Source organism: Petromyzon marinus, chromosome 57, assembly GCF_048934315.1.
Source record: "Petromyzon marinus isolate PM22_M1 ecotype Great Lakes invasive population chromosome 57, UKy_Petmar_22M1.pri1.0, whole genome shotgun sequence".
Lineage (NCBI taxonomy): Eukaryota > Metazoa > Chordata > Hyperoartia > Petromyzontiformes > Petromyzontidae > Petromyzon > Petromyzon marinus.
Genome location: NC_133723.1, coordinates 8302321 through 8328659, shown reverse-complemented (window position 1 = coordinate 8328659; position 26339 = coordinate 8302321). Strand labels below are relative to the sequence as shown.

The window sequence follows — 26339 nt, the reverse complement described above, 5'->3', positions numbered from 1 at the left end:
ATAGTTCATAGTTCATTTATTTGGTATAGCCCTGTGAGCCATTCGGCTCTTGAATCGGGTGCAACCGCAACAAACAAAAAAACATGAACAAGAAAACATCTTAAAGTGATTATGTGACTGTGAAAACAGAAAATCCAGGAAAAAAAACATAAAAAATATTCCTGAAATAGCACCGTACACCAACACGCGTCGGTAAATATTTCTTGTGTGCTGTGCAGAAGCTCCATCTTTATTCTAAACATTACGACTGAATTTGTGTGATTATATCAGAATCTTCTTGGTGTGTAGGCATCAAAGGGGGTATGTTTTTATATATACAGGCTGTCTAGTTTAATTGCAGGCATATGTGAGATTGGCTTTGGAGTCATACGATACCTTTGGCTGGCTCGTTCCGCACTTTTTTTTGCACGTGTGCTGTTAACTTTAAATTTCCACCGTGTAAACACGTGGCCTTGTTAGGTCAGGATCGCATTGAGCAGTGTGGCTCATGACCATATACAGCGTTGTATTTAAATGTTACTTCATAACGTTGGCGGCTGTTCTCCCAGTATTCCCGTTTGGCATCAGAAGTGATGTCGAACGTTCTCAAATCACCCGCAATGGGACTACTTTTGTCACACCTAGGAAAGCTCAACGAAAGTTGAGCCTGGATAGAGGCTTGGCTGGGGCGATAATCATTGATAAAAAAAAACACTGGTGTTATAGGCTGCTCGGGGTTCTACGTTCCAGGCCACAGAAGGTACTGCAAACGAAACCAATTGTTGTTCTGTATAGTCAGTGCCGGATTATCCAAGTAGCAAAAGTAGCTACATGTGCTACGGGCCCCGCACTTTCAAGGGCTCCGCGCTAAATGCTTTCAAGCTATCAATTCCGGTTCAGTGATTCTGCACTTGCTCTATTACTAGAGTACTATACCGCCTTCAACTTTCATGAACGACTGGGTGTTTAAGGTTAGCGATTTGTCGTTTTAAATGGCTGTATAGCAAATGAAAAAAATGCAATTACTTTTCTATGCAAGTAAAAAAAATTGTGTGTTTTAATATTTATGCTTTTATATTATTTAGGGCCCCTTTATAACATCATGCTACAGGCCCTGCACTAGCTTCATCCGGCACTGTGTGCAGTGTTTCTATACACCCACGTCTATGCAGCTCACCTTCACCAATCTGCTGAGTAAAACTTGGGGAAAAGTGTAAAGTAAATACTGTGCTGTTATACATCGTATCGTAAAATCATACCGATGCGTTAATATACAATGAGAAAACGGTCGCGCAGCGGTTAATGCGCTGCACCCATGAAATCTCTCCACCCGAGTTTGATTCTCGACCAAGACTATAACATCAGTGGTGAGTGATATCGGAACTTGTTCTGAGCACTCCCCACCATGTTCACCAACCTGCACTGGGCAGCAAGGGTCAAAATGGTTAAAGAACCCCCCCCCCACGTCCCGTAACATGTGTGGTGGGTAGGCCCTCATTCAGCAATTTATTCAAAAGCGTTCGGGGGGGGGGGGGGCGTACATGGGCGGTGTTTAGCAACGCAAGTGGATAGACCGAGAGAAACTCTGAAGGTTGAAATCAATCTGTGCCAGTGCGCTAAAAAAATATCCGTTACTTCATAAACAAAAACACCGCCTTGTTTATAAACTGAAATAAAATGACGCTGGTTAGACGCTGGGCGATTCTTCACCTTTCTCCCGCAGCCTGAACCCCACTTTGGGTTCTCAGAGAGGGCATCTGGCACCCCAGGTTAAGAACCACTGGCCTCTAGGGTTTCAGGCAATAAACCATCAAATGAACAGGGAGGCATTCTTATCTCGCATGTGGTGAGTTGGGAGACTTGCTCTTTTTAAACAAAAAAAATTGGCATAGCAATGCTTTAGCAGGGGCAGTCGTTATATAACAGTAACTAGTCTCTTGCCCGTCCAAGGACAGGTGTATTGCAGTAAATCTGAAACTTGCAAGCGAAAAGCAGACCGTGACGTGATATTAATTGCATGAATGCGTGTGCAATTTGTAAGGGCGCGGTGACACAGACCTATTTCATTTTAAGGTGATAATCCCTTGACGTCCTTTTTACTTTGATGTCTCAACAGCGTTACGGAGATCGCGTGACGTGAGCCTTTGTAGTGAAAGTTGTAAGTTGACGCCGAGGAGGGGGGAGGAGGTGCCTCATGCCCCCAATGTGGAGTGACGCCACATGCTCATTAAAGAGGGGGGGGGGTCCATTTTGATGACGTCACCTGCTCATGAATATGAATGAGAGGGGCTGGTCGATGTGGGGTGACGTGACGAGCGTTAAGGCATTCCTGGGTGATAATAAAGACCGACACGCCAGGAGAAGGCCTGCATCCAGCGTTGGATTGACAAAGGGCTGTATGTTATGACCAAGTTTACTTATTTTCTTGAGAGTGGAGTTGGCACGCCGTCCCAACGAGGCCGGCTACCCGAGTTTGGTTCCTGACCACGGCTAACATCAGTGACCAGCGATAACTGAACCTTGTCCACTTCACAAAGATCCCCCCCGACAGCTTTAACAGGCTGTTGCGGCAAGTGCTGTCAGCGAGCACCTTTGAAGGTCGGCACGGCACACGAAGAGGGTGGGTGGCCAACCCCACGCCCGGCCGCCTTTGTCTCCCAAGTGGCGATGTTTACACACCACACCAGGTACTCGAATAATGAGGCTGAGTCGACTTAGGGGAGACCGAGGACAGGTTCAGACAATCGTCACTGGTGTTGGTGGCCGTGAGCGGGAATCGAACCCGGGTCGCCAGGTTTGTAGTACAGCGCTCTAACCGCTGCACCACCGCTCCCTACTTCACATACGCACCAGCACGGCATAGCCAAACATCCACATTGACTGACAAGGTGTGGGTGATGTTTTTGAAGTGGAAATTTAAATGTTATTTTAAAGCTATTTTAAAAAATCCAGGAATGCCTCAATGAGACTCAACACGTTTTTGTGTCAGAAGGGCCCCGCTACTTTGGGATGTTTGGCCGGTTCCGTAAAATGAGCGTTTTTACCCGCAGGGAATCCCACGCGTATGAACAGATCACAACCTCGAAGTTCCACGCAGCTGGATTCATGAATCAAATGTAACGTTTAGGTTTCATTATTGTTAACTCATTGTATGCTCAGTTTAACACGTAGGCTTTCGCGACCAGTATTATTCATGATAAAAGTTTTTGGGTTAGATCGCATTATTTATAAATGTGTCGCAACCCTCCAACCCACCCGACATGGCCAATCGGTAAAAAATGTGTGACGTTAACAATTAGTTCACTACTTTAGCCCACTCTTCAACACACCGGTGGGCTAAAGTAGTGAACTATTTGTCTTTTGTCAACGTGACACATTTTTTACTGATTGGTCGAGTCGGGTGGTGGAGGATTGCGACACATTTATAAATAACGCGATCTAACCCAAAATCCTTTATTATAAATCATCGTATGCTGTGGCCTACCACACGGACTCATTCACCAATGACGTCAGCTGCCAGAGTCATCATCGGTGGCAACGTCTATTCCCTAGCGCTGAGAGATCTACATCGGGTTGTGGTCCCCTACTCATAGACGGTGTTTGACTTTTACATTTGGAGGGGGGGGTGCAGGGGTTCGCTTGCTTTGTCTCTCAAATTAGGCATCGCACGTGCATAGCCATTTATATTAATTGTAAACTACGCTCCAACTAACGTAAGGCCTCTTGATGGCACGTGTTCTGTTTCCCTCTCTGACTTTTCAGAGAGGCATGTAACCTCCTACCAGAAGTCTCAAGGTCTAGGATACCACAGCCACCCTTGCCTCCACAAATTATAAATTAGAGGCATGTGCCACCACGCCCTGTTAAAATCTACATGTTTTGTTTAAACCGTGCACATTATGAAACAGGTGAGTGATTGATTGCATCTGCGTCATTGTAGGGCAATGACGCAATGAATTCCGGCACACTCCCTCCAATACATACAATGGCATGCGTCTGGCCGGCAGCTGGCACTATATTTAGATGATTTGGCTGCTATAAATCTCCACAATATAAGCCACTTCGTTGAGTTATAATCAGGGGCGGAGCCACAGGGGGGGCTGGGGGGGGGGCTGAGCCCCCCCTACAATTTTGGGAAAGTCGGTAATCGGGATAACCGGATATCCGGCTGCTGCAAAATGCTGCAGGCTGCCACCTCGTGTGCTGCCCTGCAGGCTGCCACCTTGTGCTGCCCTGCAGACTGCCACCTCGTGCTGCCCTGCAGACTGCCACCTTGTGTGCTGCCCTGCAGGCTGCCACCTTGTGCTGCCCTGCAGGCTGCCACCTTGTGCTGCCCTGCAGACTGCCACCTCGTGCTGCCCTGCAGGCTGCCACCTTGTGCTGCTGCCCTGCAGGCTGCCACCTTGTGTGCTGCCCTGCAGGCTGCCACCTCGTGCTGCCCTGCAGGCTGCCACCTTGTGCTGCCACCTTGTGCTGCCCTGCAGGCTGCCACCTTGTGCTGCCACCTTGTGTGCTGCCCTGCAGGCTGCCACCTCGTGTGCTGCCCTGCAGGCTGCCACCTTGTGTGCTGCCCTGCAGGCTACCACCTCGTGCTGCCCTGCAGGCTGCCACCTCGTGCTGCCCTGCAGGCTGCCACCTTGTGCTGCCACCTTGTGTGCTGCCCTGCAGGCTGCCACCTCGTGTGCTGCCCTGCAGGCTGCCACCTTGTGTGCTGCCCTGCAGGCTACCACCTCGTGCTGCCCTGCAGGCTGCCACCTCGTGCTGCCCTGCAGGCTGCCACCTTGTGTGCTGTCCTGCAGGCTGCCACCTTGTGCTGCTGCCCTGCAGGCTGCCACCTTGTGTGCTGCCCTGCAGGCTACCACCTCGTGCTGCCCTGCAGGCTGCCACCTCGTGCTGCCCTGCAGGCTGCCACCTTGTGTGCTGCCCTGCAGGCTGCCACCTCGTGCTGCCCTGCAGGCTGCCACCTTGTGTGCTGCCCTGCAGGCTGCCACCTTGTGTGCTGCCCTGCAGGCTGCTTGAGCGGCAGCCTTTCGAACTTATCAAACTTATTAGCCACATCAGCGGCTCCGAACCTATTAATAAACTCCGCGTTCAAATCCAATAAAATTTGTTTTATACATTTGTGGCGCCCATTGGAAAACATAAACACACTGGGTATCTCAGAATATTGAAGTCAGCCCCCCCAAAGTCAAAATCCTGGCTCCGCCCCTGGTTATAATTTATGGCCAGGTCGCTTCTGAAAAATAAATTAATATCTTAATATGGCTTTACCTGCTAAGATATATTTTAAAAAAATGTTTTTTTAGCGGTTTGCTTACCTTTCCTATACTTTATACTCCGATCGTGTACAGTATTCGTATTATATTCTTGGTTCTTTCGGTATTGTTTGTAACATTCAGACCCGCCCCTGCTGTGCATCTGTGAAAAAGAGCTTAATAGCTCATCGGATTTCTCCAGGGTAAATACATATTCTGATTCTATTCCTTGAGGTTCCAGAGGTAAACCCTGCGACCGAACATCATTTGTGCTAAGATATTTACCCAATAATGTCATTGTGTAACGCGCGTGACGTCACTCCGCGTCGACCAGCCCCCCTCATTAATAATCATGAACAAGTGACGTCCTCCACGTGGACCCGCCCCTCATTAATAATCATGAGCGGGTGACGTAACTCCGTACCATCTCCTCATTAATAATCATTATGAAGTGACGTCCTCCAATTGGACACACCCCCCCCCAACATTAATGTTAATTCGCGGCTGACGTCACTCCCCCGTCGGCGTCAACTTACAACCCTCACTACAAAGGCAGAACCCTCACGTCACGCGATCTCCGTGACGCTGTTGAAACATCAAAGTACAAAGGACGTCATGATGAACAAGGGATTAGGGGCCGTCCATAAATGACGTCACGCGATTTTGGATGATTTTTGACCCCCCCTCCTCGTCACACGGCGTCACAAAAAGTCAGACCCCCCCCTCAAATATGACGTCACAAAGCTCTGCCCCAACCCAAAACCATATTTACATTGTGAAAATAGAACATGCTTCAAATCGCTTTAAACTATTATCATTGTCGTGCGTATTTAATGTGGCGCTGCACTCTGATGTTGTAGGAGAAAACATTTATTAAAAAGTCTATTTAATTAAGTAGAACGTGTTGTTTATATTTATTTAAAGTTGCGCATTTTTATGTGACGTCACATTTCTCAATCCCCCCCCTCCCTCGTCACACATCGTCACAAATGTCTGACCCCCCCCCCCACCCCTAGGTGCGTGACGTCATTTACGGACGGCCCCTTATAACCTTTAAATGAAATAGGTATGTGACACAAATTGCACACGAATTGATGCAATTCCTACGTCACGGTCTGCTTTTCGCTTGCGTGTTTCAGTTTTACTGCAATACGCTCGTCATTGGACGGGCAAAAGGCGAGTAACAATAACATAATCCGAACACAGATCCTCCCAGTAACATGCGTCTAGAAGTAACCCCTATAAGCCTCACACCGTTCATCCAAATACCTTTGGGGCCGTCCATAAATGACGTCACGCGGTTTTGGTCGATTTTTGACCCCCCCCCCACCCCTTTCGTCACACGGTGTTACAAAAAGTCAGACCCGCCCTCAACTATGACGTCACAAAGCTCTGCCCCCCCCCCCCAAAAAAAATAAAACATGCTTCAAATCGCTTTAAACTATTGTCATTGTAGTGCGTATTTAATGTGCCGCTGCACTCTGATGTTGTGGGAGAAAACATAAAAAAAGTATATTTAATTAAGTAGAACGTGTTGTCTATATTTAAAGTTGCGCATTTTGATGTGACGTCACATTTCTCAACACCCCCCCCATCGTCACACATCGTCACAAATGTCTGACCCCCCCAGGTGCGTGACGTCATTTATGGACGGCCCCTTAGACCAGAGGACTAACATGGTCGGTCCCATGATGATGTATTTACTTCTCCTAAACTTTGCACTCCTATCGTTTTTTTTTATTGTTTTAACGTTCTGACCCGACCCTACTGGACATCTGTGAAAAAGAGCTATATAGCTCATCGGATTCCTCCTGTATAAAAATTTTGATGGGTGGCGGAGGGTATAGCTCAGGGGTGTTTAAACTACGGCCCGCCATCCATTTTTAATTGGCCCGTATCAATGTCTAAAAATATAATGGACTATGGCCCACTGTATTGCAGTTCTTAGTTAAAAAAATCTAGGTGGCGCTATTGTCTTGAACAAGGCAGCGTTTCCACAAAGCAAGCAATCGAAGAAAAAATTTGCTCAGGGTCACCAGAAATGCCAGACCCGAAGAGACTCAAGATTGCAAGCGAGTGCAGAAAATTTTAGACTCGGTGGAAAAATGAATATTTTTTCATAGAAACCAAGGGGAAGTGTGTTTGTTTGATTTGTAATGAGAGTGTTGCCGTGATGAAAGAGTACAATGTACGACGGCATTATGAAACGAAACATCAGACCTTCACGTCCTACACTGGCGCCGAGCGGAAGGAGAAGGTAAAGCAAATGGCAGCTAGCCTGCTAATGCAACAGCAGGTTTTTTTTCCGTGCTAACAAAGCTCAAGAGAATGCAACAATAGCCAGTTATGAAGTAGCTCAACTCATTGCCCTACACGGGAAACCTTTCTCAGACGGTGACTTCATCAAACAGCACCTCACTAAAGTCGTGGGAATAATGTGCCCGGAGAAAATGCAGGATTTCAATGATGTTAGTATGTCCAGAAATACGGTCGTGCGGCGAATTGAAGACTTGTCGGCTAACTTAAAACAGCAAGTGTCAGATAAAGCTTGTGCTTTCGATTTTTACTCGATTGCATGTGATGAGAGCACAGATATCACGGACACTGCAAAAGCTGTTAATTCTTTTGCGGGGAGTTGATGACATTTTTTGCATTACGGAGGAACTGCTCGATCTTCGGAGTCTAAAGGGGACAACAAGTGGGAAGGACATGTTTGAAGCTGTGTCAGATGCAATTGACCAGGCTGGACTTAAATGGGACAAGCTGTGTGGAATTACAACGGATGGGGCTCCAGCAACGACAGGCGAGCGCAAAGGAATGGCCTCTATGGTGAGTGCCAAGGTGCGGGAGAGCGGAGGAGAGGCTGTCAAAATGCACTGTGTCATCCACCAAGAAGCCCTCTGTGCCAAGATAATCCAGCTTGGCGATGTGATGAACACAGTTGTGAAAACTGTCAATATAATTCGGGCACGAGGGCTTTACCACAGAGAATTTCAAGCGTTCCTCTCTGATGTCGATGCTGAATACGGGGACCTACTCTACCATTCTGAAGTGCGCTGGCTCAGTCGCGGCTCCATGCTGCAGCGGTTTTATTCCCTGAGATCAAATATCGACAAGTTTTTTAAAGAAAAGGGCAGACCTCTCCATGAGATCAGTGACCCTTTATGGTTGGCAGACCTGGCTTTTTTAGTTGATCTCACTGATCATCTCAACACCCTGAACAAGAGACTACAAGGCAAAGAGCAGCTGGTACCACAGCTGTATGCGCACATGAAAGCATTCCGTGCGAAGCTCCGTCTCTTCGAGTCACAACTGCGCAACTTCAATGTAGCGCACTTCCCCACGCTGACCCAAATCAAATGCGCATTTCCAAATGCCAAGCTCTCTGCAAAAATGGGAGAATGTGTCTGTGATCACATCTCTCATGACAGAATTCAGTCAGCGCTTCCAAGATTTTTCTGTCATTGAGAAGGAAATCACAGTTTGCGGCTCCGTTTTCAATGGATGCAAAAGAAGTGGAGGAGAGTCTGCAATTAGAACTGAATGAAATTCAGTGTGATGATTCTCTGAAGAATCAGCATCAGCTTCTCTTCCTACCTGACTTCTACCGGAGCTTGGAAAAGGCAAAGTTTCCTCTGACGCCACGCAAAACGAATGATGAGTCTGTTCGGCTCAACATACATCTGTGAGCAGACATTCTCTCTGTTAACGCTGAACAAAAGCAGATTGAGAACCAGAACGACCAACAGCCATCTCCGTGATGTCCTTCGCATCTCAACCACCAAACTTACTCCTGACCTGCCAGCTATCCTTCAGACCAAAGCGCAGCATCACTGCTCCCACTGAGCGCAACATTCTTCCCATTACAGGTGAGTTAAAAATATACACGCAGTTTTCATTTGTTAATAAGCCCAATTACTTGATAAATTCAGTCAATTAAATTTGATGACAATTTTTTAACAAAACGTTAGTTGATGTGTTAACAAGCCCAATAATTTATTTGTGTAATAAGCTTGACATATGCACATCCCCTATTTCTCTTCTTGTCTCTCCCTTCATACAGGACAATGAAGGGGGATCAGCACCCTAAGAACCAATCTGAGGCTGTCACTGAGAGAATGACCTGCCAACCTTTTTGTAAAAAATAAAACGAAAATCTACTAATGGAGAGCTATGATGGAGGCTTTTTTTCTTCAAACATGTTCAATTATCAAACGTAATTTACCTGCATTTGATTGATTTTAGCAATATTAGTGCATGAGAAGTGAGGCAGTATACCTCACGTCTAGTGAGTGGCCCAGTCCTTCGTATATTTTTCTGTATGTGGCCCTCGAGAAAAAAAAAGTTTGGACACCCCTGAAAAAACTGGGCACCACACCTTCACGATCTAACTCAAAATAAACTTCGATTTAAAGCTTTCGTGACTGCAAGGATTCATCTTCTTTGGTTCTTTCGGTAAAGTCACGTAGAATGAGAATAAAATAATAAATTGATAAAATAAAATAACATAACACAATAATATTCTCACGACGTTTCAATTTATTATTTTATTCTCATTCTACGTGACTTTACCGAAAGAACCAAAGAAGATCAAAATAAACTACTTATGAATCCGCTTTCATGCATCTAGAGATAAACCCTTTAGCACCTGGAACGTTTCGTCTAGATTATAGAGGTAAACCCTTTAACACCATTAATCCAGACACACACCCTATCCAAAACGTAAAATAAATTACTGGATATGGTGATACTATAACTGCTTTGGCAGCAGTGAACGAGCACAAATAACAACAAAAATCGAAACACATTCGTCAATAACAATGCCATAATATATAATAGGTGACGTTTCGGGCAATGGCCCTTCGTCATAACACATAAATACCAATCCAATGCCATTCATCTGGAGATAACCCCTTGACAACCTCGCACCAATATTCTAGATTGCAGAGTTAAACCCTCGGACCTGACATGACCAAATCTAGACACACGCTTAATAAAGGTAAACCCTTTACAACCTGGTATAATCGTATAGAATCTATCAGTAGATTATCTCAAAAGTGACATCGTCGACGCAGACGCACACCTCTTTGATATACCACTCCTAACGTATAGCTGATGTGGAGTTCATATTCTTAGCTCTTTCGGTAAAGTCACGTTGAAGGGAAACAATAAAATAATATATATAAAACAATAAAAATTCTCACGACGTTGCGACCATAACACAAACGGTCGTCATCAGGTGTGAAAAAACCAACGGCAAGAAACATTTGAAAGTGTCGGTCCGCATCAATTTATTTATTTATAAACGGAGGGTTTTATTTATATTTTTTAAAAACGACAGCGCCACGCGCAGCGATTTGGCAGTTTATTTAGAAGGACGAGTCCATCTATGTTCTGAAAAGAGGAGGGGGGAGACGAAAAATTAATGTATGCTGTCTGAAAGCCACCGTAAGCGTGAACAATCAATTAAGACCTGAAATGGTTTATCAAATCCTTCCAATGATTGCTAAGCCAGAATCCATCTTCTCGGTTGAAATTGTCTCTGTGCTTGTATATGTGGATAGCCTCATGAACGAATCTCTCATGGTAGCCAGATGGCTTACAAAGAACCTCTGTCTTAGAAAAGTCAATGTCATGTGAGCCTACTGAATTATAACAATGATCTGCCATGGCCGAGGTGTTGGTCCTACCGTGTTTAAGGTCTGCTTTGTGTTCACGAATGCGGTCCGAGACATGGAGTTTGGTTTCTCCAATGTAACTACTACCACAGAGGCAACTTCGTTTGTAGACACCAGGGTACTGTATGTCCGGAATCACATCTTTTACAGACGGAACCAGATCACGGATTTTATGTAATGTGTTGAAACGGACCTGGATCTTGTGTTTATTCAAGTTTTGGAGATATTTTTTGTGATCCCCGCAATGTAGGGTAAAGTGATGGTTTTGAAAGGCTCCTCAAGAGGATCCTTCTTCATGGTTTGAGTGATAACTTTGCGGATTGTATAGTCGGAGTAACCATTAGCCTTAAGAGCTTGGTGTACGTGCTTGAGTTCACTGCCTATGTGTTCCTGGTCGGATATGCATTGGGCTCTATGGTACAGAGTCTTGATGAGAGAATTCTTCTGTGATGGTGGTGGGAATCCGGTTTCAGATAAGCATCCGTATGGGTAGCTTTCCTGTAGACAGAGTGGCTCATTGAACCATCAGGTCTCTTTTTTATTAGGACATCCAAAAAAAGGTAGCTTGCCATCTTTTTCGACTTCCATGGTATGGTAAATCTGATGGCTGGGTGTATGGAATTGATGTGGTCGAAGAATTGATCTAGAGCAGGCCGGCCATGTGGCCAGATGACAAAAGTGTCATCCACGTACCTCTTCCATAAGGTTGGGCGCAAAGTGGCGGTCTGGATGGCGTCAGTCTCAAATTTCTCCATGAAAATGTTAGCTATAACCGGAGATAGGGGGGAGCCCATTGGGGTGCCCTCAGTTTGTTTGTAGAAAGTTCCATTCCAAGTGAAGTATGTATTGGATAAACAGTGTCTCACCAGGGGGGGTACCTCAGTGTTTAGTCCTTGATGAACCAAGTCTTCAATGATTGCGATGGTGTCAGGTACAGGAACCTTGGTGAATAAGGAAATTACATCAAAACTGACAAGCAGGTCATCTGGGGACAGGGAGATACCCTTGATTGTCGATACCAGGTGAGTACAATTTTGTACCGCAGAGGTGTTTTTTTCAGTGAAAGGACGCAGGATTTCAGACAAAAAACGTTTTTTTTTATAAATAAACCGTTTAAAAATAAATTAATGCAAACCGCCACTTCTTTCAAATGTTTCTTGCCGTTGGTTTTTTCACACCTGATGATGACCGTTTGTGTTATGGTCGAAACGTCGTGAGAATTTTTATTGTTTTATATATATTTTTATTATTTTATTGTTTCCCTTCAACGTGACTTTACCGAAAGAGCTAAGGATATGAATTACTGCAGTCACGAAAGCTTTAAATCAAAATTTGATGTGGAGTTCTTTAGAGGTAAAACCCTCTGACCTGACAGCACCAATTCAGATACCACCCCCTGTACATTGACCACGCGTGCAGAGGTGAACCCTCTGATCTGACAGCACCAATTCAGACACCACCCCCTGTACATTCACCACGCGTGTAGAGGGAAACCCTCTGATCTGACAGCACCAATTCAGACACCACCCCCTGTACATTCACCACGCGTGTAGAGGGAAACCCTCTGATCTGACAGCACCAATTCAGACACAACCCCTGTACATTGACCACGCGTGTAGAGGGAAACCCTCTGATCTGACAGCACCAATTCAGACACCACCCCCTGAACATTGACCACGCGTGTAGAGGGAAACCCTCTGATCTGACAGCACCAATTCAGACACCACCCCCTGTACATAACCCCTCTGATCTGACAGCACCAATTCAGATACAACCCTCTGTACATCGACCACGCGTGTAGAGGTAAACCCTCTGATCTGACAGCACCAATTCAGACACCACCCCTGTACATAGACCACGCGTGTAGAGGGAAACCCTCTGATCTGACAGCACAAATTCAGACACCACCCCCTGTACATTCACCACGCGTGTAGAGGGAAACCCTCTGATCTGACAGCACCAATTCAGACACCACCCCCTGTACATTCACCATGCGTGTAGAGGGAAACCCTCTGATCTGACAGCACCAATTCAGACACAACCCCTGTACATAGACCACGCGTGTAGAGGGAAACCCTCTGATCTGACAGCACCAATTCAGACACCACCCCCTGAACATTGACCACGCGTGTAGAGGGAAACCCTCTGATCTGACAGCACCAATTCAGACACCACCCCTGAACATTGACCACGCGTGTAGAGGGAAACCCTCTGATCTGACAGCACCAATTCAGACACAACCCCTGTATTCACCACGTGTGTAGAGGGAAATCCTCTGATCTGACAGCATTAATTCAAACACCACCCCCTGTATTCACCACGCGTGTAGAGGGAAACCCTCTGATTTGACAGCACCAATTCAGACACAAGCCCCTGCACAATGACCATGCGTGTGGAGGGAAACCCTCTGATCTGACAGCACCAATTCAGACAAGCGCCTGTACATTCACCACGCGTGTAGAGGGAAACCCTCTGGCCTGACACACACACACGCACACCCTTTGGGGCCGTCCATAAATGACGTCACGCACCTAGTACTGGGGGGGTCAGACATTTGTGACGATGTGTGACGAGGAGGGTGAGGGGGTAAAAAAAATCGTCCAAAATCGCGTGACGTCATTTATGGACGGCCCCTTTAAGTTCAACCTCCCCACAATCCTAACAAAGTCTACCCGCAGTTCCTCCCAAAGGCGACCACCGCCGAGCCGCGAGTGAGTGAGACTAACAACGTGGAGTTCTTTTAGAAGGTTACAAAATAAAAATACAAAACACTCCGGGGCCTGACAACCACCCACCTCGAACCTCCCCCCACACACACACACACTCGTCTCCCCCCCAGCCCCCCACACACACACACACACTCGTCTCCCCCCCCAGCCCCCCACACAACACGTGACCACGCCGGTGACGCACGACGTCCGCATCCCCAGGAAGGGAAAAGGGAGGCACCACCACCACCACCCTCCTCCTCCATCATCATCATCATCAGCCAGCGTTGTTAGAGCATCAGCAGCAGCTGTGGCCAGCGAGACCCCCCCCCCCCACTAACCACCACCATCTAGCATCAGCAGCAGCTGTGGCCAGCGAGACCCCCCCACTAACCATCACCATCTAGCAGCAGCTGTGGCCAGCGAGACCCCCCCCCCCCACTAACCATCACCATCTAGCAGCAGCAGCTGTGGCCAGCGAGACCCCCCCCCCCACTAACCATCACCATCTAGCAGCAGCTGTGGCCAGCGAGACCCCCCCCCCACTAACCATCACCATCTAGCAGCAGCAGCTGTGGCCAGCGAGACCCCCCCCCCCCCCACTAACCATCACCATCTAGCAGCAGCAGCTGTGGCCAGCGAGACCCCCCCCCCCCCCACTAACCACCACCATCCTCTAGCAGCAGCAGCCATCGAGGCCCCCCCCCCCCACTAACCACCACCATCCTCTAGCAGCTGAGGCCAGCGAGACCCCCCCCCCACTAACCACCACCACTCTAGCAGCAGCAGCCAGCGTTGTTAGAGCATCAGCAGCTGAGACCCCCCCCCTCCTCCCCACTAACCAACCACCACCACCCTCCACCCACCCACCACCCTCCACCCACCCACCACCACCCTCCACCCACCCACCTCTGTACCCGGGCCCCGCAGTAAACGCCGCCTCGTCACCCTCCAGCCGAGCTCAGCTCTCGTCAGTCGGGCGACTGCCGCCGTTGTTGTTGGGAGGGCACCACAACAACAACAACAGCCAACAACAACAACAGCAGCGGCAGCAGCAGCCAACAGCAACAGCGGCGGTGGGGAGTTATAGCTCACTGCCGCCTTACTGATCGCCGCCCATTCCCTCCCTCTCTCTCTCTCGCTTGTCCGCCCGTGTTGGCGCTACGGCGGCGGCTGCTGCTGCTGTTTCTTCTTCCTCCTCCTCATCATCATCCTTGCCGCTGTTCGCACGCCGCCCTACTGACTGCCACCACCATCATCATCAACACCACCACCAACACCACCAACACTACCACTACCGACTGCCGCGGGCTGACCGAGGCGATCTGACAAAAGGCCGGCGGCCGACAGCGGCTGTAGGGAGGGTGGAGGTGGAGGGTGGTGGGTGGTGGTGGTCGTGGTCGCGGAGAGAACAAGTGGGTCGAAGTTGTGCGTCTCTCTGCTGAAGAAGGACGCAAGACTCGTGGGTCCCGGCAGCTTCCACACACGACCTCGCCCGTGCACGCAACAACAACAACAACCCAACAACAACAACAACCCCACAGCCACAGAGGAGGAGGAGGAGGCCGGGCTGAGTCGTAATGGCGGCGGCGGAGGCAGTGGAGCTCGCCCTGTGCGACGCCGCCCGGGCTGCTGCTGCTGCTGGCGGTGAGGATGGTGAGGATGGTGAGGCCTGTGGGTGTTGGAAATTGTCGGTGGTTGGTCGGTCGGTGGTGGTTATTGTTGGTTGTTGTTGTGAGGGTGGTGGTTAATTGTCGGGGTGGTTAGCGGTGGTACAGTAGTAATTGTTGTTGGTAGTTGTGCTGTTAGGGTGACGGTGACGGTGAGAAGGGGTGGTTGTTTGGTGGTGAGGATGGTGGTGAGGATAGTGGTGGTGATGGTGGTGAGGATAGTGGTGAGGATGGTGGGGGTGGTGAGGGTGATGGTGGTGAGGATAGTGGTGAGGATAGTGGGGGTGGTGATGGTGTTGAGGATAGTGGGGGTGGTGAGGATGGTGGGGGTGGTGATGGTGGTGAGGATAGTGGGGGTGGTGAGGGTGGTGAGGGTGGTGGGGGTGGTGAGGGTGGTGTGGGTGGTGATGGTGGTGAGGGTGGTGAGGGTGGTGGGGGTGGTGGGGGTGGTGAGGGTGGTGAGGATAGTGGGGGTGGTGAGGGTGGTGAGGGTGGTGAGGGTGGTGGTGAGGATAGTGGGGGTGGTGAGGATAGTGGGGGTGGTGATGGTGGTGAGGATAGTGGGAGTGGTGATGGTGGTGAGGATAGTGGGGGTGGTGATGGTGGTGAGGGTGGTGGGGGTGGTGAGGGTGGTGTGGGTGGTGATGGTGGTGAGGGTGGTGAGGGTGGTGGGGGTGGTGGGGGTGGTGAGGGTGGTGAGGATAGTGGGGGTGGTGAGGATAATGGGGGTGGTGATGGTGGTGAGGATAGTGGGGGTGGTGATGGTGGTGAGGATAGTGGGGGTGGTGATGGTGGTGGGGGTGGTGAGGGTGGTGGGGGTGGTGAGGGTGGTGATGGTGGTGGTGAGGATAGTGGGGGTGGTGAGGGTGGTGGGGGTAGTGAGGGTGGTGGGGGTGGTGATGGTGGTGAGGATAGTGGGGGTGGTGATGGTGGTGAGGATAGTGGGGCTGGTGAGGGTGGTGGGGGTGGTGAGGGTGGTGAGGGTGGTGGGGGTGGTGAGGATGATGAGGGTAGTGACGATAGTGGGGGTGGTGATGGTGGTGAGGATAGTGGAGGTGGTGAGGGTGGTGAGAATAATGAGGGTGGTGGTGAGGGTGGTGATGGTGGAGGTCGTGGGGGTGGTGGGGGTGGTGAGGGTGGTGGTGAGGATGCTGGGGGTGGTGAGACTGGTGACGATTATCTGAGCCGGTCCTGGGCCTCCTACAGGCCGACTCGGCCTCAAATGAGTACCTGGTGCGGTAAAAAAAAAAATCACCACTGGGGAGACAAAGGCGGCCGGGCGTGGTGTTGGCCACCCCTACCCATTGGATGTGCCGTGCCGGCCTTACTCTCTAACATCACTACAGTCTTGTTGTTAAAGGCTACGGGGGGCATCTTCGTCTTGTCTTGAACATGGTTGTCGTGCTTTGTGTGATGGTGCGGTGGTGAGGTGTGGTTGGTAAATAGTGATATAGTGTAGTAGTCGTGGTGGATGAGAGACACCCCTGGGTGGTTTTAAGAGATTTACAACATCTTGAGTAATGTCACATGTGATTTCTTAGGGCCTCCGGGGAGAATGGGAGACTTTGGAGATAGAGACTGAGTGGATTAATCATCACCACCACCACCACCACGTGGATATGTCGATGGAAAGTGAGAGCCCAGTAGGCTATGGGTAGCACCCATCCCGTAATCGTTATTAACTTAATGAAATTGACCCCAACACCTTTTAGCATTGAAACTAGCAAACACGCACGACATTTGGTGGTGACCGGTCGTCCCTATGGATGTGGAAGCCAGCCAGTAAAAACTTGCTTTTATAATATATGGTAATGATGATTAATGATCATCACACGGACACGTGGAAACTTAGGGAAACAGCGGGGAGATCCCCAAACATCGTCATAATCTATAACATCATCATCTATGTCATTGCCACCGCCGCCAAGCGTCACCATCTGTCATTTCCAACATCACCACTTGAAATTATTCGTCATCACCATAATAATTGGCATCACCACCATTAATATCAACATAACCGCCATCTCCAATTGACATGGCTACAGCCCACCTTCATCAACACCATCATCTTCCAACATGATGATGCTATACGGGTACTGTAATGACAATCGCCGTCACCACCACCAACCAACCACCATCTCTCATTCCTCACCGCTTCATCCCCCGAAGGTCAGTGAACCTCGCAGACCAACCCGTAAACATTTAAAATATTCTTTGTTTCATTTGACATGTGGACGTGTGAGCCCTACCAAACCTATCTACGTTTTGTTGGCCTTATTATCCATCACCAAAGCCACAATAACTAACCACCCCTCACCATCGTCATCATCACGATCATCATCACCACCATTATCAACCAACATTACCATCGTCACCATCATCACCACAACCATCATAATTGAACATCTGTGAAAAAAGAGCTTCATAGCTCATCGGATTTCTCCAGTAATTAACAACACCACAGTTTAACATCACGACTACCGTCATGAACATCGACAACATTAACACCCTCGTCAACAGCTTCACCAACTACCGTCGTTAACGTCGTTGTAGTTTTCATTCACCACCAATATCATTCAAACACGACCCAACAAAGCCATGTTTTCTCCACGTCACCTGTCAGTCAACATTTCTATGGCTAGAGAGGGGACTCAGAGGAAAATCTGGACCTCCTCTTCGTGGGTCCAGCATTATTAATTGTTGTTAACCACACGGCGGGGGGTATGTATGTTAGAGCGTTTACAACCACAGAGCGTTTACAACCACACAGAGCGTTTACAACCACACAGCAGGAGGGGATTGTTCATGGCCAGTGGCAACAAATGCGCGAGTTAAAAAGAGGAGGCGGTGGTGTTTTCTGGGGGGTATAACAACGCCGCCTGAACCAGCGTGGAAGAGTAGGCCAAATATTGCAGGGCTGCGCCTTTTTGTCTTCCGCAGGAAGAGAGAAAAAAAACCACACTAGATTTGAAGCTTTCGTGACTGCAAGGATTCATGCTCTTTGGGGGTTTTATTCGGTAAAGTCACGTGACTATTCCACCTGAAGACGGAGGCTTGTGTTGCCTCCGGAACGTCGTGATTTAATTGTTTTATTTAATTTTTCCTACGTGACTTTACCGAATAAAACCAAAGAGTGTAAAAAAAAACGTTTTGCGACGAATGGATTTACAGGGTGTTGTGCAAAGATAGCAGAACGTTTGCTTCTTACAAGCCTGTGCACTTTCATTTGTTCCAGTAATACGTCTCATCAGCAGTGACTTGGTTAAATCATCAGCTATGATCAATCCACTGCTGGATGTCGTCATTTTCCAGTCATGATATATCCGCTGCTGGGTGTCGCCATCGTCGTCCTCACCAGCGACGATTAATCCACTGCTGGATGAAGGTTGCGTGACTGACCACTCGAACCCACAACCCAACATATTCGTCTGGTTCAGGTGTAGCAGACACGTGCATGCTTGATCAAGTACTGGACTGGGTTCTCTCAGACGAGTCCCTTGACTGGGTTGAGAGACGATTGAGAATGAGTGTCGAGAGAGGAGATGGAACCGTGAAATCTTCTCGTGTACGGCTGCAATGCCAGGGCTGATCCATTACTTCAGAATGAGAAATATTGAAATTGGAGGAATCCGATGAGCTATAAAGCTCTTTTCCACAGATTGCCAGTAGGGGCATGGGGTCAGAACGGAACAACAACAAAAAAATACGAAAACACGAATGGAGTGCAAAGGATAGGATAGTTAAAGCAATACAAATACACATTTTTTTTTGTATTTGACCAGGTAAGAGCTTTTTAGCTTCTTTTTCAGATTCGACCTGGCCGCAAATGATAGCTCAACGAAAGTGGCTTATCATCGTGTGGGAATTTACAGCAGCAGCCAAATTACTCTAAAACATATCAGAGATGATCAGGATCCCGAAAGATGGCCAACGCCTTGGGGGGTGGAGGGCAGGTCTTCATCATGCGTGTAAGATGTTGAAGCTGTTTGTATGCGTAGCGTAGTTAAAGAGTGTAGCAATTTCCTTGACAATATTTCACCGTTTAGCAAGGGGTTGGTATGCAACAGCAATGATTTAAACATCGCATACAGTGTGGCAAAGTGCACAAACAGCGGCCTGTAAAGTGTCCTTTATTTAACCATTTAGCAAGAGGATACGCAACTATTGGATTGCACATAGCCATAGTGTAGTAGTGTATTAAGATGATTTCACCATTTAGTAATGGAGTATATGTAACATAATTTATTTATGGGCGCCACAATGCAGTCGATCATTGTACTTTATTTAACCACTTAGCAATGGAAGTTTGTAACGTTACTGCTTTACAGTGCGTCAGTGTCCTTTATTGAACCTTTGGCAATGGGGGGGGTGTGGGGTTGTGACGATTGGATTGTACATAATCGCAGAGAACAGTACATTAGCGTCCTTTATGTAGCCAAATACTGTAACGAGAGAAGAAATAAAGGATGTGTTAAACGTGACATTGCTAAGTGAAATTTCCTTCTTTATTTAACCAATTCAGTCTTGGTGCAGTTAACTGCCATGCATTTCTCAATGCGTCTTTGTGTGCTAATTCAGCTTTTTGTTCAATTTCCTTTGCGTCCACGGTTCCTGCTACGTACGGGCCACATAGATTGGAGAACATACGAGAGACATCATGTTGACTTGGATGAAAGGTAAATTGGGCTTTGGACAGGACGCGTCTCTGGACGGGATTTAGACGGGTGGTCGAGACTGACGATGGGATTACAGCCGGAGGCGGGAAACAGCGCTGAAAAGATGTTCTCGCCGCGGTGGCGAGATGTTAATTTCCTCGCTAGGTATACAGGAGGTCATGGGTTCAATCCCAACCCTTGACGCCTGCTGTATATTTGGAGTTTGCGTGTCTCTCCCCGTGGTGGCGTGGATTTTTCTTCGGGTCCTCTGACTTTTCCCTCCACATTTAGAATCCGCGTGCGTTTGAGACTATTTGGCTGCTATAAATTTCCACGAGAAAAGCAGAGCTACATCTGAGATCTCGTCAAGGAATCTCTGACCCACACAGTCGACAGCAATACCTCTTTATCCACTCTGCCACAGAGTAATGTTTTTGAGTATTTGACTTATAAATTTCCACGTGCTAAGCCACTTCATTGAGCTATTACTTGTGGCCAGGTCGCTTCTGAAAAAGAACTATATAGCTCAGTGCGCCTTGCTTGCTAAAATATAAATATCTAATGGTTTTGTCTACGACAGAGATTAGTGATGAAATAATTTTGTGTACTGGTGCCATGCTAGATGGATTGTTGCTTTCACAGCCTTGTAGAGGCCTTCAACCAGCTGTGGATTTATTATGGCTGATCTGGAATTAACGTTTGAACTTTACCAATTTAAAAAGGGAGTCACGTAGAAGTGTTGGCAGTTATGAAGTGTACTGAATTTATAAACGACGCAGTATTGTGCAGTGTATTCATGTCCGTTATTTAACATGGTGGGTGATAATTGACACAGTGTCTGTCTTAACAGCGGAAGTATGGACAGACTACTGTACATTTTAAGCAGTGCAGTGCCACAAACTCAACTGTTGTACTGCACTTCGATGCTCCAGGGTGTATGCTCATCACCTAAATCAGGGGTTGGCAAACCAAAGCAACAAGAGGACCAATTTTTTTTCGAAATTGGTAAAACAAAAAAAAAATCCCCCTCCAATATTTCAATGAGCCGCAATGCACTGTGCGGTGAATTCGAGACGGTGGTGGTGGTTCCTTCATAAATATCGTGATGAAACGGTCACTTAAAGAGCCGCTTACAGCTCTGGAGCCGCGGGTTGCTGACACCTGACCTCAACCAACCCACACTGATGAACCCGCACTGACCAGGGTATGATCAGTTCACCATTACGACCCGCAAGGCGCGAGGAGTCCCCCCTCATCCAGCAGTGGATTGACCAAAGATGGCCTGTTGTACGTAATGTGCGTACCCGATGTATATACATAGCACAGTGCAATATGATCATATCGTTGGCATGCCATGCCTGAGGCCGATCGTGGGCCTCCCCTTCATCAACCAACACACTACTGACCAGCCTGGAGAAGTATGGTCAAAAACAATGGTGGGTTTGCGCATGTTAAATAATATTTTAATGCTCTGTGTGTACCAGTTGAAAGCAAATTGAGACGCGCCGATCTGTAAGAGAATACTCAAGGCTTGAAAGCACCTTACGGTGACATTTGTTGAAGCAAGTGGGTTGCAATTGAGAAAGTATATATTTTTTTTAATTCATGGGTGCATTGGTTAAGTGCGCTCATTTACATACAGTAGGGAATACTTTGCAGTGTCATTTCATCAGGTGAGAGCCAATTAGGATGGAAATCTGATATATTTATAGTATGTACTGATTTATGTATAGCTTTCGACATCACACCTGTGCCTCTTAACTAGGTCAGGGCCAATTCGGGCAGGCATTACGTAAAATCGTAATTTGCTTGAAAAACATGGATAGCGTTACATTTAGATTTAAAGCTTTCGTGACTGCAGGGATTCATATTCTTGGTTCTTTCGGTAAAGTCACGTAGAAGGGAAATAATAAAATATATTTTTTTATTTTACTGTTTCCCTTCTACGTGACTTTACCGAAAGAACCAAGAATATGGATAGCGTGCATTTAATTTACAAACTCTCCTTTGCTTTCTTTTAAACACTTGGTCAGGGGGGGGCGGGCGAAGGCCCAACACGTCAATTGGCGAGCAACAAACTGCACTCTGAAAGTTGTAAATAGACAGGAGAAATAACGCGTTTCTCGAATTGAGCCATAGTTATTATAAGAGCGTGGGAAAATAGATCGTGGGAGGGGAATTCCAAAGTTGAGCAGTGCTATGGAGGAGGAAGAAGAACGATAAGTGGTTATGACCTGCAGTGTCGTGAGTGGGTTTTAGAGGTTTATTTTAGGTTAGATCGCGTAAATATATATGTGTCTTTAAAGCCGCCACCACCCGACACAGCCAACTAGTAAGGTGTGTTACGTAAACAACACTTGCCAATTCGTTACGAGTACAGCACACCGGTGTTTACTAGTTTGTAAATGTTGTGGGTTTACTCTCCAACACACCGGTGTGCGGTACGAATAACGAACTGGCATGTTTTGTTCACGTGACAATCCTTAATAATTTTCTGTGTCGGGTGGTGGGGGGTTTAACAACACATTTACGCAATCGAACCCAAAAACACCCTTACGGGTATTGGTCTTCTTGAAATCCTACGTGTTAAACTGGTGAGTGTTTGGGGGTGAGTGTTTTGTTCAGCAGTGTTGGTGGGTGGGTGAGTGAGTGTTTTGTACTGTAGTGTTTGAACCCAGTTATGCAAAGACAAAGTCCACCAAGTCCTCAACGAGGGTGGGAACAACAGCAATTATGTGAGGAGCGCGATACAAACAGTGATCGGGAAGCAACTGACCACCGATGATGGAGTGCATTGGTGATTACTGGATCATCATTTCAACCCGACCGCTTTACCTTCAATTATATCAATTGCAGCGTGGTAGGAACCGAGTGTTCCACCCAGGTGTGTGTGTGTGTGTGTTTTTTTTTTGCCATTTTCTATTCGCCGCTGGCTGAAAGCCTCCCTCCGCTTGTCGCCACATCGCCCCACCGCTGCTACCGTCCATCTTGTTCCCCACGCGCGAGCCGATTGCTCCGCTCCGTCTCCTTGGCGGTGCCCCTCTCCTCCCGGACGCGGCCTCATCTTGCCTGCCCTTTGCGTTTCGTTGCCAGTCTCGTCCATCGGTGCAAGGACATCGTCGGCGCGCATCACGGCTGTGTTGCGTTCAACCAGCTGGAGCCAGTGGGGGACATTGCCCGAAACGGGAGAAGATTGAGCCAATTCAAGTGTCCTGGTTTCTAGTTGTGTGTGTGGTGTTACAATTGTGTATTTATAGTGAAGAGAGCTGCTGTTGTGTAATATGACAGGTGGTCTAAATTCTCCCCCACCGCACACCTAGGATTCGCACTCTTGGCTCGGTACGGTGCGAAAGACGTTCAGCGTATACGCGCGCAGCGTATATACATACAGCATATATTTGGTGTTTGAACATCCTAACACCTCTTTTATTGCCCAGAAAGTGTACAACCCTATTCTTATTTTTCATACTCTGTACAGTGTGACTTGATTTTTCAGCCCTTTATCAAAATCGGAATATACTGGAGGCATACGATGAGCTATATATAAAGCTCTCCTTTCACAGATTTTCCACTAGTATTTTTTTTGTTTGTCCCAAGACGGGATGAAGGGCTGCCCCCTTGCCCTGTCGATCGTGACGGTTGTTTGACCATTACTCGACCGGCCTATGGGCAGTGCGAGTTGGTACAATTGTCAGGTTCGTAGAAGCGGTGAGCGAGCGATTCACCTCGTCGCTCCAACCCCCGCTGTGTATTTACTGTGTTGTCGACACAGTTATTGACAGTTCCTGAGCGTAGTGCATTGTTCGACCATCGCGAACTCTATATTTAAGCAGGTGGGATGGCATTGTGAGACAGTGTCCGTCTACAAGGAAGACCGATTTGTGTTTTGTATACTGATGCAGCGTTAGTAATAGGTTTTTGCCCTTTTATCTGGCACCAAAACTGACACCTTTATACAAGGGATCATGTTTGCAATAACCACAACACAAGCAGTAAAAATGCAAACAAAAAGAGACAACTCTAATAATGATATACACTGTCCCTGAAGTTGATTGGTCCACACCCGAGACGGCTTTTCTTAGAGCTTAGTCTCCACTGGTGTTGGACCAGATGACGCCAAAAGGCATACATCTCAAAAACAGCGCACTATCAGAGTATTGAGCGCTCGGGGTAAACACTTAAATTATGAGACCTCTTTTGCCAGTAGCAAGATATAGTAATAAGTTTTTACCCTTTTATCTGGCACCAAAACTGACACCTTTATACAAGGGATCATATTCTTGGTTCTTTCGGTAAAGTCACGTAGAAGGGAAACAATCAAATTATAAAAATATAAAACAATAAAATTCTCACGACGTTTCGACTGCAGTACAAGCAATCCTCATCAGGTGTGAAAACCACAGCAAGAAAATTTGAAAAAAGTGGCGTTTTTTTTAACGTTATCACCACAGAGAGCGATTTGACAGTTTGTTCAGATGGACGAGTCCACCTATGTACGGAAAAGAGAAGGGGGGAGACGAAAAATAATGGATGCGGTCTGAAAGCCACCTTAAGCGTGATCAATCAATTAAGACCCGAAATGGTTTATCAAATCCTTCCAATGATTGCTAAGCCAGAATCCATCTTCTCGGTTGAAATTGTCTCTGTGTTTGTATATGTGGATAGCCTCATGAACGAATCTCTCATGGTAGCCAGATGGCTTGCAAAGAACCTCTGTCTTGGAGAAGTCAATGTCATGTGATCCTACTGAATTATAACTGATTTGCCACGGCCGAGGTGTTGGTCCTCCCGTGTTTCAGGTCTGCTTTGTGTTCACAAATGCGGTCCGAGACATGTCGTTTGGTTTCTCCAATGTAACAAGGGATCATCTTTGCAATAACCACAACACAAGCAGTCAAAATGCAAACAAAAAGAGACAACTCTGATAATGATATACACTGTCCTTGAAGTTGATTGGTCCACACCCGAGACGGCTTTTCCTAGAGCTTAGTCTCCACTGGTGTTGGACCAGATGACGCCAAAAGGCATACAACTCAAAAACAGCGCACTATCAGAGACTAGGCTCTAAGAAAAGCCGTCTCGGGTGTGGACCAATCAACTTCAAGGACAGTAAATTTCGATTTAAAGCTTTCGTGACTGCAATGATTCCTCCAGCGCTGTCCTACCAGACAGTCTCGCCCCCTTCACCTGATGAAGGTCGCTTGTGTTGTGGCCGAAACGTCGTGAGAATATTATTGTGTTATTTTATTTGATCAATTTATTATTTTATTCTCATTCTACGTGACTTTACTTCAAGGACAGTGTATATCATTATCAGTTGTCTCTTTTTGTTTGCATTTACTGCTTGTGTTGTGGTTATTGCAAACATGATCCCTTGTATAAAGGTGTCAGTTTTGGTGCCAGATAAAAGGGTAAAAACCTATTACTATATCTTGCTACTGGCAAAGGAGGTCTCATAATGTGATGCAGCGTTCTTTATTTATGTAGGTGCAGGCCAGCTAAGCCTTATCTGTTTATTATTGTAACCATGGACACAATGTTCATTCGTGTATAGGAATGTATTTCAGGGCAGGACTGTGATCAGCAGTCAGGCTTGCTTGAACCAATCCTTGTGACCGAGCAGATGTTATAGGCAAGCACCCTCTCTTTAATACGGGGGTCCTGCTGATGAGACGTATGTTAAAACCTGTCCAGAGATTGTATTGAACCCACTTATTCTGAAATATTTCACTCCCAGAATGCCTTGCAGTTGACCGGAAGTGTAAAAATGCTGTTTTTTAATATGGACTGACAAATATAAGATAGAGATAGCGTCTTCACTTATTTTTTCCACCACTGAATAAGGCTCTTTTCACACTCTGGTTATTTGACCAAACGTTGTCTTGAACTGCAGCAGCGCTGAATTGCTGGCAATGTATTCTTTATATACAGGAGTTGTTTGTTAAACAGAAAAGTTAGAGTGATCTTCAACAGACATAACAAACGCAGCTGAGGTGCAGGGTTCACCACCTGTGTGGGTTTGATCCGGGGCATCTGGGAATTCTGCAACTGTGTTTGGGTGGCAGGAATTGAATTGTACTGAGATCTGGTGTTAATGTGTTGAACTTCATTACAGTGAACTGCACGTTCTTGATAGACCTGGTGCTGACCGAGAAATATCTGCGATTGGTTTGCGCAAAAAGGTGGAAAGGCTAAACCCCCGCGAGCTCACTCGCTCATTCACTCGCCCACCGACAGTTGCCACGAGTACCGCCGAATTGGCACCTGTGTTTTTGGGTGGCGGGTATCCATTCGAACCGGGATCTGCAGGTAGCGTTGAAACTTTCGTCATAATGCACTGCAGTTTTTTTTTCTAGATCTCAGCTGACTGAGAAATGCGAGACGCTTTGCTGTG

At 47.2% G+C, this 26339-nt stretch overlaps 2 protein-coding genes across 6 annotated transcripts in view; one reads left to right on the top strand and one right to left on the bottom strand.

The window, feature by feature from the left end:
- Window positions 1-14657, bottom strand: part of LOC116954937 (protein unc-45 homolog B-like) — a 55531-nt gene extending 40874 nt beyond the window's left edge. The window contains exon 1 of the mRNA XM_032975790.2: window positions 14530-14657. The gene's annotated coding sequence lies outside the window, so the exon portion shown is untranslated. The remainder of the gene's footprint in view (window positions 1-14529) is intronic.
- A 309-nt stretch (window positions 14658-14966) lies between these two features.
- LOC116954960 (phosphatidylinositol 4-phosphate 5-kinase type-1 gamma-like) overlaps window positions 14967-26339 on the top strand; it is a 52613-nt gene continuing 41240 nt past the window's right edge. For 3 of the 5 annotated variants that reach the window (XM_032975849.2, XM_032975847.2, XM_076052738.1), the window contains exon 1: window positions 14967-15285. In XM_032975849.2, coding sequence (XP_032831740.1) covers window positions 15201-15285 — 85 coding nt within the window. In that variant the 5' untranslated portion in view covers window positions 14967-15200. The remainder of the gene's footprint in view (window positions 15286-26339) is intronic. The other 2 variants (XM_076052740.1, XM_076052739.1) reach the window with 2 other exon arrangements.